Source organism: Oncorhynchus nerka, linkage group LG6 (genome assembly GCF_034236695.1).
Source record: "Oncorhynchus nerka isolate Pitt River linkage group LG6, Oner_Uvic_2.0, whole genome shotgun sequence".
Lineage (NCBI taxonomy): Eukaryota > Metazoa > Chordata > Actinopteri > Salmoniformes > Salmonidae > Oncorhynchus > Oncorhynchus nerka.
The window spans coordinates 67,571,720-67,586,706 of NC_088401.1; the positions used below are offsets into that span (position 1 = coordinate 67,571,720).

Here is a 14,987-nt window from a genome sequence, read left to right on the forward strand (position 1 = left end):
CCTGCCAAAGATACCCCTCTTTCAACTCATCAGTCATAGATCTCTCTCCATGCTCCTGAAAGACATATCCCTCTCTCTTTTCCTCTGCCAAAGATCTCCCTCTCTGTACTCCTCGCTATCAGAAATTTAGTCTACTTCTCCCAGGCTATAAATGTGCAGCTACAGATCTCTCTCTGTGTCTCTATCAGTCCTCACTCTGCCAACAGCACTGGCAGCACAAAGCAGAGCAGAGCTTGGAAACGACTTACAGCTCCTCAACATTAACTCAGCAATAACAGAGATACAGAGGGGCCAAAAGCTTCTAGTGGAAGAAGAAAATAAACTTGGGTTTTCTTTTTCTTAACTATTAATGCAGGCAAATAAATGTTCAAGCCAGAAACACAAGAAGCTTCTTAAACCTACTGCTTCTACTAGTACAATATCAATAGTTTAAATAATTCATCAGGTAAAAACCTAAGAGGCCAAAACACTTGCTGGCTACTTCTATTAGAATATTGCATAAATAGTTAAAAAGGTGATGACAGTAAGACTACATACACAGTGTGTGTGTGCACGCAGTGGTTGTTGAGGTTATAACATACATAACTGTATGAATCCCCAGGGAACCTTCCCTAGAGCCTGTTTATGTATTCAGAGGGGTGTGTGTCAGGCTAAATCAATTCAGAGGGGAGTGTGTGTTGCAGACTAACGCATTCCTGTGGGAATTTGTGTGTGTTAGGCTTGCCATCTAGTTTGGTCTGTCCACACACCTTCCACAGCCTCATACACTGCAGTGTGTCAAAAGCACTCTGTCCAATCGCAACTCTAATCAAAATCCAAACAAACAAATCAATGACATTATCGCTGTGGAGAGAGAATATTAGGTCTCATTAGTGTTATGCAGTGCTTCTGCAGTTGGGACGACAACAATTCCTTAGAGTGGAGACTCCACAGAAACCTTGTCCCTATAAGGCAGCTAGTTCTCTCCTGTGAGGACTAGAAGAGGGACCATATCCACAAGACAATCTATGTCTCCACAGTTCCATGTCCCCATAGTGAAGTCTCTACAGTTCCATGTCCCCATAGTGAAGTCTCCACAGTTCCATGTCCCCATAGTGAAGTCTCCACAGTCCCATGTCCCCATAGTGAAGTCTCCACAGTCCCATGTCCCCATAGTGAAGTCTCCACAGTCCCATGTCCCCATAGTGAAGTCTCCACAGTCCCATGTCCCCATAGTGAAGTCTCCATAGTCCCATGTCCCCATAGTGAAGTCTCCACAGTCCCATGTCCCCATAGTGAAGTCTCCACAGTCCCATGTCCCCATAGTGAAGTCTCCATAGTTCCATGTCCCCATAGTGAAGTCTCCACAGTTCCATGTCCCCATAGTGAAGTCTCTATAGGTCGTTTCCACATAATTTCAATGAAATTACATTGAACCAAAGTGGAAAAGTCGTTGAAAAGACGTCTGTGCCTCTTTAGACCCTGTCAGTCTACACAGCATTTTATTTCTTTAAGTTGACTGAGCCTCATCTCCCTGTAGCTACTTGGCTCTAGACAGACTGGCGATGCAATGACGTGGTGTTGCGTACCACAGAGACAATAAATCTAATCAGGACTGCTGATTAATGTGTCAAATGTCTTGGATAATAAATGGTTGTTGGGGAAGTCCCCACTCCGAGCGAGAGAGAAAGAATGAAAACAGTATGAGGAAACAGAGGATGGAAAGCCCTAAAAGATTCCATATGGTCCTAATTGGTCTGGACCTGTATCTTCAATAGAGTTTTTAATTTTTTAAATAAAAAGTCATGATAAATCCTACTGTAATGTAAAGCTAATCTCTTTCCTTCTGGGCCATTGAGATGTGTTTGTATTTATTATGGATCCCCATTAGCTGCTGCCTATAACTTTCAATTCTTTGAGAGTAGATGAGCGGCCGACCGACCGAGCGAGCGATAGACCGAGCGACCGACCGAGCGAGCGACCGACAGACAGACCGAGAGAGAGCGACCGAGAGAGAGCGACCGACAGACGGACCGAGAGAGAGCGACCGACAGACGGACCGAGAGAGAGCGACCGACAGACGGACCGAGAGAGAGCGACCGACAGACAGACGGACCGAGAGAGAGCGACCGACAGACAGAGACAGACCGAGAGAGAGCGACCGACAGACAGACCGAGAGATAGCGACCGACAGACCGAGAGATAGCGACCGACAGACCGAGAGATAGCGACCGACAGACCGAGAGATAGCGACCGACAGACCGAGAGAGAGCGACCGACAGACCGAGAGAGAGCGACCGACAGACCGAGAGAGAGCGACCGACAGACCGAGAGAGAGCGACCGACAGACCGAGAGAGAGCGACCGACAGACCGAGAGAGAGCGAGACCGAGAGAGAGCGAGACCGAGAGAGAGCGACCGACAGACCGAGAGAGAGCGACCGACAGACCGAGAGAGAGCGACCGACAGACCGAGAGAGAGCGACCGACAGACCGAGAGAGAGCGACCGACAGACCGAGAGAGAGCCACCGACAGACCGAGAGAGAGCGACCGACAGACCGAGAGAGAGCGACCGACAGACCGAGAGAGAGCGACCGACAGACCGAGAGAGAGCGAGACAGACACAGACCGAGAGAGAGCGACCGACAGACACAGACCGAGAGAGAGCGACCGACAGACACAGACCGAGAGAGAGCGACCGACAGACAGACCGAGAGAGAGCGAGACAGACAGACAGACCGAGAGAGAGCGAGACAGACAGACAGACCGAGAGAGAGCGACCGACAGACAGACAGACAGACCGAGAGAGAGCGACCGACAGACAGACAGACAGACCGAGAGAGAGCGACCGACAGACAGACAGACCGAGAGAGAGCGACCGACAGACAGACAGACAGACCGAGAGAGAGCGACCGACAGACCGAGAGAGAGCGACCGACAGACGGACCGAGAGAGAGCGACCGACAGACGGACCGAGAGAGAGCGACCGACAGACGGACCGAGAGAGCGACCGACAGACGGACGAGAGAGCGACCGACAGACGGACCGAGAGAGAGCGACCGACAGACGGACCGAGAGAGAGCGACCGACAGACGGACCGAGAGAGCGACCGACAGACGGACCGAGAGAGAGCGACCGACAGACGGACCGAGAGAGAGCGACCGACAGACGGACCGAGAGAGAGCGACCGACAGACGGACCGAGAGAGCGACCGACAGACGGACCGAGAGAGAGCGACCGACAGACGGACCGAGAGAGAGCGACCGACAGACGGACCGAGAGAGAGCGACCGACAGACGGATCGAGAGAGAGCGACCGACAGACGGATCGAGAGAGAGCGACCGACAGACGGACCGAGAGAGACCGAGACAGACAGACAGACCGACCGAGACACAGACAGACCGAGAGAGAGCGAGACAGACAGACGGACCGAGAGAGAGCGAGACAGACAGACGGACCGAGAGAGAGCGAGACAGACAGACGGACCGAGAGAGAGCGACCGACAGACGGACCGAGAGAGAGCGACCGACAGACGGACCGAGAGAGAGCGAGACAGACAGACGGACCGAGAGAGAGCGAGACAGACAGACGGACCGAGAGAGAGCGAGACAGACAGACGGACCGAGAGAGAGCGAGACAGACAGACGGACCGAGAGAGAGCGACCGACAGACGGACCGAGAGAGAGCGACCGACAGACAGACGGACCGAGAGAGAGCGACCGACAGACAGACGGACCGAGAGAGAGCGACCGACAGACAGACAGACAGAGAGCGACCGACAGACGGACCGAGAGAGAGCGACCGACAGACCGAGAGAGAGCGACCGACAGACCGAGAGAGAGCGACCGACAGACCGAGAGAGTGCGACCGACAGACCGAGAGAGTGCGACCGACAGACCGAGAGAGAGCGACCGACAGACCGAGAGAGAGCGACCGACAGACCGAGAGAGAGCGACCGACAGACAGACAGACCGAGAGAGAGCGAGACAGACACAGACCGAGAGAGAGCGACCGACAGACACAGACCGAGAGAGAGCGACCGACAGACACAGACCGAGAGAGAGCGACCGACAGACACAGACCGAGAGAGAGCGACCGACAGACACAGACCGAGAGAGAGCGACCGACAGACGGACCGAGAGAGAGCGACCGACAGACGGACCGAGAGAGAGCGACCGACAGACGGACCGAGAGAGAGCGACCGACAGACGGACCGAGAGAGAGCGACCGACAGACGGACCGAGAGAGAGCGACCGACAGACGGACCGAGAGAGAGCGACCGACGGACCGAGAGAGAGCGACCGACGGACCGAGAGAGAGACAGACAGACCGAGAGAGACAGACAGACCGAGAGAGACAGACAGACCGAGAGAGACAGACAGACCGAGAGAGACAGACAGACCGAGACAGACAGACAGACCGAGACAGACAGACAGACCGAGAGAGACAGACAGACCGAGAGAGACAGACAGACCGAGAGAGACAGACAGACCGAGAGAGACAGACAGACAGACAGACCGAGAGAGACAGACCGAGAGAGAGCGAGACAGACAGAGCGAGACAGACAGACCGAGAGAGACAGACCGAGAGAGAGCGAGACAGACAGACCGAGAGAGAGCGAGAGAGACAGACCGAGAGAGAGCGAGACAGACCGAGACAGACAGACCGAGAGAGCGAGACAGACCGAGAGAGCGAGACAGACCGAGACAGACAGACCGAGAGAGACAGACCGAGAGAGACAGACCGAGAGAGACAGACCGAGAGAGACAGACCGAGAGAGACAGACCGAGAGAGACAGACCGAGAGAGACAGAGAGAGACAGACAGAGAGAGACAGACCGAGAGAGACAGACCGAGAGAGACAGACCGAGAGAGACAGACCGAGAGAGACAGACCGAGAGAGACAGACCGAGAGAGACAGACCGAGAGAGACAGACCGAGAGAGCGCGAGACAGAGACCGACAGACAGACAGACCGAGAGAGAGAGAGAGACAGACAGACCGAGAGAGAGAGAGACCGACAGACCGAGAGAGAGACCGACAGACCGATAGAGCGAGACAGACAGACAGACCGAGAGAGAGCGAGACAGACCGAGAGAGAGCGAGACAGACCGATAGAGAGCGAGACAGACCAATAGAGAGCGAGACAGACCGATAGAGAGCGAGACAGACCGATAGAGAGCGAGACAGACCGATAGAGAGCGAGACAGACCGATAGAGAGCGAGACAGACCGATAGAGAGCGAGACAGACCGATAGAGAGCGAGACAGACCGATAGAGAGCGAGACAGACCGATAGAGAGCGAGACAGACCGATAGAGAGCGAGACAGACCGATAGAGAGCGAGACAGACAGACAGACAGACCGATAGAGAGCGAGACAGAGACCGACAGAACGAGACACAGACACACCGAGAGAGAGCGAGACAGACAAACAGACCGAGAGAGACAGAGAGCTCCATCAGAAGAAAAACAACAGAGAGGATGAAGTTCAATCCCTCACATGGAGAATCAGTAGAAAATCCAGGTGGATTAGTTCAAAGGTACAAGCCGATCTCGTAACAAAGTCTTTAAGTGTGCGTGTGCTGTTAGGGACATTACATCAATGTTGGATCAGCCTGTAGTGTGGTTTTTCACTTTAATTTTGAGTGTGACTCCAAATCCAGACCTCCATGGGTTGATAAATTTGATTTCCATTGATAATTTTTGTGTGATTTTGTTGTCAGCACATTCAACTATGTAAAGAAAAAAGAATTTAATAAGAATATTTCATTCATTCAGATCTAGGATGTGTTTATTTTAGTGTTCCCTTAATTTTTTTGAGCAGTGTATTTCTCCAGGTGATTCGTGAGGACTACAGCTGTCCCACACAGCCCCTCCCACTACGACACAGACAACCTGACTGCAGCCTAACCACTGGCAATGATGGTGTGTGCATCTGTCTGTGTAAAACCAATGCAGCTGCGGTATTTAAAATCTGGAGAGAGTCCTCTAATGAAGGTACGAGCACTAACGGCAGCTTCCTTATGCTGTCCCATGGCTCAAGGTGCTTAGTGACAGAACACACAAATACACTAGTATTCCTGTCCATCACACTAACACAGGTCTACAATTATAACTCGCTCAACAAAGTGCATCATTTTCTCTTGCACAGCACAGCAGTGTAGCAAAGAGAGTCTGCTAAGTCTGGCAGCAGCTCAGTAAATTGTACAAATGAAATTGAACAGGAAAAAGCCAGTAGGTAGAATAGCATCCTCGAAGCCCACTTTATTTGAAATATGGAGTCCTAGTGGATTACTGTGAGGCCTAGAATTCTGGAGCTCTGTTGATATGAATGTGCTTTTAAAGAAGCTGAAGGTGGTGGTTTAGAAAAAGGGAAACAAGACATTCTAGTACGAAGAGAGGAACGACACATGGCTGCATAAATCCTCACAGCCAGAGGAGTGAAATGATGAAGTCAAAACGTAATGTTAAAGTGATAAATGCCCTGCAGGGCTTCTATTGATATTGAACAAATAATAAACACCAGAAGCGGAGCGCCTTATTGCGTTTCATTCATCTCAAACTCTCAGTTCCAAACCATTAAACAAACATCGATGGAACATTATCATTCTAGAAGGAGCTCTGCTTTCTCTCACTCCTGTCTCCCAAGGACGCGTTAATGACACGTCTGTATGGTTCACCTGAATGGGTGACTCATGATAACATATCTGTTGGCTCTGCCACTGTAATTGCATCTAACTGAGTGACTCATGATAACATATCTGTTGGCTCTGCCACTGTAATTTCACCTGACTGAGTGACTCATGATAACATATCTGTTGGCTCTGCCACTGTAATTTCACCTGACTGAGTGACTCATGATAACATATCTGTTGGCTCTGCCACTGTAATTACATCTGACTGAGTGACTCATGATGATAACATATCTGTTGGCTCTGCCACTGTAATTACATCTGACTGAGTGACTCATGATAACATATCTGTTGGCTCTGCCACTGTAATTTCATCTGACTGAGTGACTCATGATAACATATCTGTTGGCTCTGCCACTGTAATTACATCTGACTGAGTGACTCATGATGATAACATATCTGTTGGCTCTGCCACTGTAATTTCACCTGACTGAGTGACTCATGATAACATATCTGTTGGCTCTGCCACTGTAATTTCACCTGACTGAGTGACTCATGATAACATATCTGTTGGCTCTGCCACTGTAATATCACCTGACTGAGTGACTCATGATAACATATCTGTTGGCTCTGCCACTGTAATTTCACCTGACTGAGTGACTCATGATAACATATCTGTTGGCTCTGCCACTGTAATTGCATCTAACTGAGTGACTCATGATAACATATCTGTTGGCTCTGCCACTGTAATTTCATCTGACTGAGTGACTCATGATAACATATCTGTTGGCTCTGCCACTGTAATTACACCTGACTGAGTGACTCATGATAACATATCTGTTGGCTCTGCCACTGTAATTTCACCTGACTGAGTGACTCATGATAACATATCTGTTGGCTCTGCCACTGTAATTACACCTGACTGAGTGACTCATGATAACATATCTGTTGGCTCTGCCACTGTAATTTCATCTGACTGAGTGACTCATGATAACATATCTGTTGGCTCTGCCACTGTAATTACACCTGACTGAGTGACTCATGATAACATATCTGTTGGCTCTGCCACTGTAATTACACCTGACTGAGTGACTCATGATAACATATCTGTTGGCTCTGCCACTGTAATTACACCTGACTGAGTGACTCATGATAACATATCTGTTGGCTCTGCCACTGTAATTTCACCTGACTGAGTGACTCATGATAACATATCTGTTGGCTCTGCCACTGTAATTTCATCTGACTGAGTGACTCATGACGATAACATATCTGTTGGCTCTGCCACTGTAATTTCACCTGAATGGGTGACCCGATTGTTTATTATATTGACAAGATATTTGAGTGACCGCTCCCACAAAGGAAATACATGTCCTCAATGATGGGAGGCTGTGGGATGAGTTGAGATCAGGTGGGATCATTCTAGCCAATGAGAGGGCAGATAAGTGTCAACAGGCCATAGAGATAGAGGACTCATTTTGTATCTGTGCCATTATAGCATCTGTGACAGCATGAGCAGCGCCATTGAGGCCATCTCCATTTTAAAGTAGTGAATTTTCTTCTTCTTTATTGGCAGATTACTCCCAACTCAGAAATCCCCACCCAGATGATTTTAAAAGGTGTGGAAGCCCCCAATGGCAATGTCCATGCTAAAATGGGTTATATCAATGTTGAATCCTCCACCTATATGAAAGCAGGCACAACCTTGAATTAAAAAAAAGTTTTTTTTGTTTGTTCGAAATGCCACTTCCATCAGTGCATTCGATCAAATAAGCCTCATACAGCAAATTAGCCATGACATTTTATATTGACCAAAATCAACACCCTCATTGACCTCCATACAAACACTCCTCGCTTTATGGGCTTATTTTCATGGACAGATTTTGGGCAAAGTAAAACCTCTCGCAATTGCCTCTTCCTCTGGTGACACATGATGACATTGAGAGCATTGGACTATAAGCTTTTATCTGCAAAAATATGATTCTGAGATAACTGGCTTTAAAGTTCCAAAACCTCATTGGTTTGAATGATGTCAGCAATTTTGATCTTGTATTCGTTTGAACTTAACATGAATATTTCAATAGAGAACATTGTATGAACAAGCATGAATTTTGTAAGAGGGTGATACTCCGAAAGCTCCTGCCACCTGTCTGAAACTGAGCTGTGTGGATCTCAAGTCCTCAGACTGATAATAGAGTCATAAGTCCATCTGGCTGACTCAGCGCAGCATGTTCATTTTAATAGAGACAAAGAAATGGCCGACTTAGGCAAATTTGAGAAGAGCCACAGCATCCAGCAACAAGTCTGCAGCTAGTTAGAAACCCCCACTGGATACTGCAGACACACAGACAAACACGCCATACACTCCCCCTAGTCTCTACTGCAGCCACACACACTCCTCCTAGTCTCTAAAGTAGCCACACACACTCCCCCTAGTTTCTAATGTAGCCACACACACTCCCCCTAGTCTCTAATGTAGCCACACACACTCCCCCTAGTCTCTAATGTAGCCACACACACACCCCATAGTCTCTAATGTAGCCACACACACTCCCCCTAGTCTCTAATGTAGCCACACACACTCCCCCTGGTCTCTAATGTAGCCACACACACACCCCATAGTCTCTAATGTAGCCACACACACTCCCCATAGTCTCTAATGTAGCCACACACACTCCCCCTAGTCTCTAATGTAGCCACAGACACTCCCCCTAGTCTCTACTGCAGCCACACAGACAATCCAGAAGCTCCCGCTTGTCTCTACTGCAGCCACACAGACAGTCCCCCTAGTCTCTACTGCAACCACACAGACAAACACTCCACCTAGTCTCCACTGTAGCCATAGACACTACCAATAGTCTCTACCTTAGCCACAGACACTCCCCCTAGTCTCTACTGCAGCCACACAGACACTCCCCCTAGTCTCTCATGCAGCCACAGGGGCAGACACTCCACCTAGTCTCTACTGCAGCCACACAGTAACTCCCCTAGTCTCTACTGCAGCCACACAGACACTCCCCCTAGTATCTACTGCAGCCACAGACACTCCCCCTAGTCTCTACTGCAGCCACACAGACACTCCCCCTAGTCTCTACTGCAGCCACACAGACACTCCCCCTAGTCTCGACTGCAGCCACACAGACACTCCCCCTAGTCTCGAATGCAGCCTCACAGACACTCCCCCTAGTCTCGACTGCAGCCACACAGACAGTCCCCCTAGTCTCGACTGCAGCCACACAGACAGTCCCCCTAGTCTCTACTGCAGCCACACAGACAGTCCCCCTAGTCTCTACTGCAACCACACAGACAAACACTCCACCTAGTCTCCACTGTAGCCATAGACACTACCAATAGTCTCTACCTTAGCCACAGACACTCCCCCTAGTCTCTACTGCAGCCACACAGACACTCCCCCTAGTCTCTAATGTAGCCACAGGGACAGACACTCCACCTAGTCTCTACTGCAGCCATACAGACACTCCAGACACTTCCCCTAGTCTCTACTGCAGCCATACAGACACTCCCCCTAGTCTCTAATGCAGCCACACAGACACTCCCCCTAGTCTCTACCGCAGCCACAGGGACAGACACTCCTCCTAGTCTCTAATGTAGCCACACACACTCCCCCTATGGTTAAGGATATAGCTACAGCAGAGGTAGGGTTATAACTACAGCAGAGGTAGGGTTATAACTACAGCAGAGCTAGGGTTATAACTACAGCAGAGCTAGGGTTATAACTACAGCAGAGCTAGGGTTAAAACTACAGTAGAGCTAGGGTTAAAACTACAGTAGAGCTAGGGTTAAAACTACAGTAGAGCTAGGGTTAAAACTACAGTAGAGCTAGGGTTATAACTACAGTAGAGGTATAATTATAACTACAGTAGAGGTAGGGTTATAACTACAGTAGAGGTAGGGTTATAACTACAGTAGAGGTAGGATTATAACTACAGTAGAGGTAGGGTTATAACTACAGTAGAAGTAGGGTTGTAACTACAGCAGAGGTACGGTTATAACTACAGTAGAGGCAACACAGACACCCCCCCCCTAATCTCGACTGCAGCCACATAGACACTCCAGATACTCCCCCTAGTCTCTACTGCAGCCACACAGACACTCCCCGTAGTCTCTACCGCAGCCACAGGGACAGACACTCCCCCTAGTCTCTACTGCAGCCACAGGGACAGACACTCCCCCTAGTCTCTAATGAAGCCACACAAACACCCCCTAGTCTAATGTAGGCCCACACACTCCCCCTAGTCTCTACTGCAGCCATACAGACACTCCAGACACTTCCCCTAGTCTCTACTGCAGCCATACAGACACTCAACACTTCCCCTAGTCTCTACTGCAGCCACACAGACACTCCCCCTAGTCTCTACTGCAGCCACAAACACTCCAGACACTCCCCCTAGTCTCTACCGCAGCCACAGGGACAGACACTCCTCCTAGTCTCTAATGTAGCCACACACACTCCCCCTATGGTTAAGGATATAACTACAGCAGAGGTAGGGTTATAACTACAGCAGAGGTAGGGTTATAGCTACAGCAGAGGTAGGGTTATAGCTACAGCAGAGGTAGGGTTATAGCTACAGCAGAGGTAGGGTTATAGCTACAGCAGAGCTAGGGTTATAGCTACAGCAGAGCTAGGGTTATAGCTACAGCAGAGCTAGGGTTATAGCTACAGCAGAGGTAGGGTTATAGCTACAGCAGAGGTAGGGTTATAGCTACAGCAGAGGTAGGGTTATAGCTACAGCAGAGGTAGGGTTATAGCTACAGCAGAGCTAGGGTTATAACTACAGCAGAGCTAGGGTTATAACTACAGCAGAGCTAGGGTTAAAACTACAGCAGAGCTAGGGTTAAAACTACAGTAGAGCTAGGGTTAAAACTACAGTAGAGCTAGGGTTATAACTACAGTAGAGCTAGGGTTATAACTACAGTAGAGGTAGGGTTATAACTACAGTAGAGGTAGGGTTATAACTACAGTAGAGGTAGGGTTATAACTACAGTAGAGGTAGGGTTATAACTACAGTAGAGGTAGGGTTATAACTACAGTAGAGGTAGGGTTATAACTACAGTAGAGGTAGGGTTATAACTACAGTAGAGGTAGGGTTATAACTACAGTAGAGGTAGGGTTATAACTACAGTAGAGGTAGGATTATAACTACAGTAGAGGTAGGGTTATAACTACTGTAGAGGTAGGGTTGTAACTACAGCAGAGGTACGGTTGTAACTACAGTAGAGGTACGATTATAACTACAGTAGAGGTAGGATTATAACTACAGTAGAGGTAGGGTTATAACTACAGTAGAGGTAGGGTTATAACTACAGTAGAGGTAGGGTTATAACTACAGTAGAGGTAGGGTTATAACTACAGTAGAGGTAGGGTTGTAACTACAGCAGAGGTACGGTTATAACTACAGTAGAGGTACGATTATAACTACAGTAGAGGTACGATTATAACTACAGTAGAGGTTTAGTTTAGTTTATTTTTACAGGGACAGTGCACATTAATCAACGTTTCAGTAAAAGTGCCGGTTTTAGCCAGCCGGCTAATTTTCAACCGCAGTCCCTGGGCAGGTTATTAAAAACAATTACAATATAGACAATAGCACCATAGAACAAGCAAGACCTAGCAACATAGGACAAGCAAGACATAGCATACAGACAGAGCAACATAGAACAAAAAGCAGCAAGACAATATTCATAAAAGCAACAAAGTGTTTCCACACCTCACAAGCTACAGACAACAGACAACATGGAAAGCGGCAACACACAGCTAGGGACCATGTTCACAAATCTGATTGACCTTTAGCCAGGTACGATTATAACTCCAGTAGAGGTATGATTAGGATTAAATGACCCATACCTGACATAAGGGGCTGTCCTGTCATGTTCATGGGAGCCATGCCAAGGTTGTTCATGGCGGTGGCCCAGGCGTTGGGGTCTGACATGGGCATCGGCATGGGGTTGGAGTCCATGGACATGTTACGAATCCCTTCTGCAAAGAGAGAGAGAGAGAGAGTCAGTCAGAATACATTACAATCAGATAGACTAAATTCCCCTTTGGCTGCTTAGTATCGTTCCCTTACATTTCCACTTTAATAGTTTATATAATCCTCCCTGTAAGATGTTACAACAACAAAAATAATGTGTTTTTATTCATGTCTGGCAAAAGCAGAGCAGAAAAATTCCTATTTGTGCTTCGAGGGATGAGAGGTCAACTGTCCAGTAACACAGTCTTTAACATAATATTCAGAGTGGAGGGATGAGAGGTCAACTGTCCAGTAACACAGTCTTTAACATTATATTCAGAGTGGAGGGATGAGAGGTCAACTGTCCAGTAACACAGTCTTTAACATTATATTCAGAGTGGAGGGATGAGAGGTCAACTGTCCAGTGAGACAGTCTTTAACATTATATTCAGAGTGGAGGGATGAGAGGTCAACTGTCCAGTAACACAGTCTTTAACATAATATTCAGAGTGGAGGGATGAGAGGTCAACTGTCCAGTGAGACAGTCTTTAACATTATATTCAGAGTGGAGGGATGAGAGGTCAACTGTCCAGTGAGACAGTCTTTAACATTATATTCAGAGTGGAGGGATGAGAGGTCAACTGTCCAGTGAGACAGTCTTTAACATTCTATTCAGTGTGGAGGGATGAGAGGCCATCTGTCCAGTGAGACAGTCTAACATTCTATTCAGAGTGGAGGGATGAGAGGCCATCTGTCCAGTGAGACAGTCTTTTACATTCTATTCAGAGGTTATTAGAATTCATTCCCCTCTTGGCTGATCTTCCTCTGACCTCTTGTAAGAGAGGGCCTCCTGATGATGCTGCTTCTCTTCCCTGGCCGACACTACAACTCTCAGAATGAACAACAGTACTACCACAACACACTCCTCAGATAGAATCTACACAATAAAACTTCAGTAAAAGAGCAGGGCTAGTTTATGTTTCTTTGTCACGGTCAATTTAGGGGAATAAAGCTCACGAAAAGAAGATTACTAGCTTTGGTACTAAGCAAAAGGCCATTTCTAAAGCAGTCGGGCATTCAAAACTTGAAAACAAATCGATGGCCTAATATTACAGACACACACATCAATTCAGACACAACCCCAGGGAAAGCAGTCTGGTTTTCTGCCAAGATCCCTACAGTAAAATACCCCAAGTAAACAAGAACACATCACACATTCAACCCCAGCCTATTCCTCCTATCTAAACCATTTCACAACTCTAAATGGACTTTCTGGCTCTCATTTCTTTTACCTGTCCCTCTGACAGACGGTAAAGTGTGTTGACTGGCTGTGGCACTGAACTGCTCTCCTGCCTCATGATGCCAAAACAAACAGTTGGTGATGATGAGAACAACACTTCACACACCTCAAAGGTCACTGTGATCTGCTAACACTGATGCTGTGTGTGTGTGTGTGTGTACACGCGCACACTCGCGCCCTGTCTAATCACTTGAGCAGCAGACTGATTGGTCCGAGGTAGCTGAGGGTCTGGTATAATAAAGGACTAATGATGTTCTCTGTCTGGTATAATAAAGGACTAACGATGTTCTCTGTCTGGTATAATAAAGGACAAACAATGTTATCTCTGTCTGGTATAATAAAGGACTAACGATGTTATCTCTGTCTGGTATAATAAAGGACTAACGATGTTCTCTCTGTCTGGTATAATAAAGGACTAACGATGTTCTCTCTGTCTGGTATAATAAAGGACTAATGATGTTCTCTGTCCCCTGCATCCCCGATGCTGTCATTACACTCTCATATCTGGGTTTCCATGACAAAGGCTGACAGACCTGATCTACAAAAAGAGTCAGAGTCTACTTTCTCAGAAAGCTGGGATATTAATGTTGACTGTGCTATCCTGACTCTGTTTTACAAATCTTTCATTGAGACTATTTGAGCCAAGCCACCCCCTGTACCCAGACTGAACTACTCTCCTATGGGCCGCAGGTATAAGGCACCCACCGGCAAGAAAAACACAACTAGACAATCATTTGTGCCAGGTGTGTTATCCCTCCTAAATAGCTTGTCTAATGTTCCTATCCACCCAGTAAGGCCAGCAGGCTAGTCTCTTTATTGGTATGCAACTTGTGTATTTTGTACTGTCAGTTAGTTTTCTACTGTATTTAAAGACCACTTTAAACATGTACATGATACTGCAGCAACATCTCCACATGGGGACAATAAAGTCAGTGAAGTCTCAATGACCAGTCAAACAAACAGGGCACAAATGCCAGGAAGACAGAACATGAGTCAGTTTAGAAACGGACACAAATGTTCAGCTTAAAAGTGTCTCAGTTTACCCGAAAGGGTCAATTTACACCCACAGGGCCACTGTCTCGCAAAGGGTCATGACTAGAGGTCGA

General features: G+C 47.8%; 1 protein-coding gene across 1 annotated transcript in view; it reads right to left on the reverse strand.

The window, feature by feature from the left end:
- enox2 (ecto-NOX disulfide-thiol exchanger 2) overlaps positions 1-14,987 on the reverse strand; it is a 275,592-nt gene that overhangs the window by 68,520 nt on the left and 192,085 nt on the right. The window contains 1 exon segment of the mRNA XM_065019819.1: positions 12,476-12,607. Coding sequence (XP_064875891.1) covers positions 12,476-12,607 — 132 coding nt within the window.